The sequence below is a fragment of the Nothobranchius furzeri genome, chromosome 18, assembly GCF_043380555.1.
Source record: "Nothobranchius furzeri strain GRZ-AD chromosome 18, NfurGRZ-RIMD1, whole genome shotgun sequence".
Lineage (NCBI taxonomy): Eukaryota > Metazoa > Chordata > Actinopteri > Cyprinodontiformes > Nothobranchiidae > Nothobranchius > Nothobranchius furzeri.
Window position 1 is genome coordinate 45,241,451 of NC_091758.1, and position 3,400 is coordinate 45,244,850.

At 47.6% G+C, this 3,400-nt stretch overlaps 1 protein-coding gene across 1 annotated transcript in view; it reads left to right on the forward strand.

Moving 5' to 3' along the window:
* The window catches only part of bcl11ba (BCL11 transcription factor B a), a 47,672-nt gene continuing 44,272 nt past the window's right edge, over nt 1-3,400 (forward strand). The window contains exon 1 of the mRNA XM_054734456.2: nt 1-189. Within this exon, the coding sequence (XP_054590431.2) occupies nt 135-189 (55 nt within the window). The 5' untranslated portion in view covers nt 1-134. The remainder of the gene's footprint in view (nt 190-3,400) is intronic.

Sequence of the window (3,400 nt, forward strand, 5' to 3'; positions counted from 1 at the left end):
CCGGCGAGTTTTGGGTCCAGCTTGGCCGGGTTCGAGAGGAGCAGCGGCCGCGGCAGGAGAAGGAGAAGGCGGAGGAAGAGGAGGAGAGTCGATCTTTCCAGCGCAGCTCTCCGGGCGATGTAAACGCCAGGGCGATGTCCCGACGCAAGCAGGGGAACCCGCAGCACCTGTCCCAGAGAGAAACACCGCGTGAGTAGACCCGCACGAGCACTCCTCACCCTTCACGCACCCTCTTTAGGTTTTACTAATAATGGGAGCGAGAAGCTGGGAGGTCTGGGTCCTCAGGGCCTCCTTCCTCTCATCCGAATCCGACCCGGGTCGGGTTGAGTCCAGGTCCAAAGGGCGCCTCTGAAAGTGTTTTTGGTTCTGGTTCCGCCGCAAAGCGACCCTCTGGATCTATAATTTTACTAAAGTCATTTAAACAAAACAAACAGCTGATTCACTCACTCATTCCGTCCCGTCCGGCTCTGGCTCGGTTCTGATAACAGTTCGGATCACTAAAGCAGCGCGGAGGAAAGATTTCATTTCCCCAAATTCGACTGAATAAAAACGGAATTTATTTAATTTCTGAATCAAAAATCTGATAAAATTTTAAATTTTAAATTCAAACTTTTTTTTTATAAATGTAGATTTTTTTTTACTTTTTCCAACAAACTTTTATTTATTTCTGTTGATCTGATTTCTGCCGGATGAGTTCGGTGATGGTGGTTCCGACCGCAGCTGCTGGGAGTTCGAGCCGAACCGTGAGGAGAAGGGAGCACCGACGGAGGAGGAGCAGGAGGAGCAGGAGGAGCTGCTCCTCTTGTCCTCTCAGATTATTTTAAAACTTGTGAGAAGCTGCAGGTCACACGTTGACCTCTGCGGCCTCGTGCACGCACGCACACACTCACAGAGCAGTGCACGAAGTTTCAGAATGAGCTCGGGCACCAAACGAGCCGCGCGGTTCGGCGGAAACCGAACCTGCAACCACCCGGTGGAGGCTGAAGACCCGCTGACCCGTTCGCAGAAAGCGGACCGGGTCGTCTCATTTAAAACACACACGCGCGCGCACACACGCACGCACGCACACTACTTTTATTAAGGTCTACGTACCAAGGGACTGAATCCGTCCGAACTGGGCCCAGGCTGCCCTCTGAAGCGTCACCAAAAGGGTGTGCGCGTGCGTGCCGAGCCTCTGGTTCTCCTGATTTGGACCCGTAGAGTTAACGACCTGGTTCTCATCCAGAACCCGGAACTGGGCCTGAGTTCTGGATCTTCCAAACGACTCAGAGCAGCTCTTCTCCACAAGGATGCTGGAATGTGAGATATAGCCGCGTGCACGCGCACAGAGGGCTACACGTGCCCTACTCAGATGATCGTTTCCTTTCGGCGCGTTAATGACCTGCTGGACCAGAGGTTCATGCACGCGCTCACGCACACACACCGACTGTCCCTCACTCTGCTCCTGCTAGGGGGCGCGGGCGAGAGCTCTGCAGCACTGTGTGTGTGTGCGCGTGCGCGCCTGTGACAGTTGGAGGATGATTTATCATAAATATTTCTAAACATTCATCTCTTATCTCTGGAATGATTTCTTCAGTTTTATTTTATTTGCTATTAATTAAAACAACGTGTGTGTGTGTGTGTGTGTGTGTGTGTGTGTGTGTGTGTGTGAGCTGCAGCTGTCCCATCACCTCCTTTAGACTGAAACACACCCAGCAGATTTCACACAACTTAGATGAAAACATAATTCATTCATTCATTTACATTATTAATATGGTTAAAAAACAAAATGTTTATCATTTAATTCAATTAGCGATAAAGAAACACGTGAATAATCTGTTTATGACAACAAGCTCAGATTAAAGAGAAAGATTTTCAAACAGAGACAAATAAACATCAAATAGAAACAGGAAGTCTGTCAGCCAATAAGATCAAAGCAATCCTGCCGGCTTTGTTTATAAAACGTCAGTAAAATGTTGTCGTTGTGATGTTCGACAGCAGACAGGAAACGCGTTTGAGCCCCAACAACAAAACTCCAGATTAGCTCGCGTCTGATGAAATAATCCAGCCGAGATTTTTAACACAAATAATAAAAACCGAATCATTAGAGCAGCAGGTGTGTGTGTGTGTGTGTGTGTGTGTGTGTGTGTGTGTGTTTCTGCTCACGGCAGCCTGCTTGGGACAAACTCAGATCCAGTGAAAGCTTTAATTCCAGCCAGGTTTCTGATTAATGGAGTTTTGGGTTTGATTCCTGCTGCAGCCGATTGGCTCCTCCTGACTCACGCACACACACACACACACACACACACACACACACACACACACACACACACACACACACACACACACACACCTTATTAGGTCAATCAGGCCACGGCGCCGCTTCCTCCTCTACATGCAAACTGTCAGCGAGTGGCGTGTAGAAAACCTGACACACACTTTGTTCTTCATGTTTAATCTCTCAGCCTGGATGTGGTGTGTGTGTGTGTGTGTGTGTGTGTGTGTGTGTGATAAACATGGCTGCATCCGAGCGTTAATACAATGAAAAGTAAAATGTGGTTTCATGAGATTCTCGTTGATCTCACAGGAAGACGGCAGCATTTTTAACATCTGTCTGTCATTTTTCATCATATAATATAATAACTGATGCCTCAGATCTCACCCAGCGTGTGTGTGTGTGTGTTGGATTTGTTCCAGGTCAACTAACTGGTTTTATTCTCTAATGTTTATTAACGGGGAGACACAATCTCTACTGTTCTTCAGAGGACAGATGGCTGCAGCCTGCAGGCCACAAACACAACAACACGTGTGTGTGTGTGTGTGTGTGTGTGTGTGTGTGTGTGTGTGTGTGTGTGTGTGTGTGTGTGTTATAATGCAGCACGAGCAGCGTTGTGGGCTGACGGAGCCGTACACCTGCTCATGAACACTTCCTGTAACTGTAGCAGTTTGTTTTAGTATGATAATCTGAGGGTCTAATCTGAATTATAATCTGGACTGATGGTACCTGAATGGCCGATAAACCTCTGACCTGCTGCTGAGGTAAAGAGGAGGAGAGGAGCGTCTCATCCATTTCTTCACCATCAGATTTAATCTCTTCCTGCTTCTGAACTAAAACTGAAGCTTTAACCACGAGTGACCCGGTTAGACTGGTTCTGGTTCTGGTGCTGGTTTGTAACTCATAACAAATATGGAATGTAATTATTTACGTTTTAACATCCCTCTTCCTGCTGAGGAGCAACCGGCACCAGAACCAGAACCAGAACCCGGTTTACTCAGAGTCCACAGGAGGAGTCGTGTCCAGATGAATCCGATCACTTCCTGTTGGTGAACGCGGATCGGGTGTGCCGGACATGAAGGATTTATTTTATTCACTCCGGATTTATTTTGACATGTTTTACAGGAAAGTTCCAGATGAATGTGG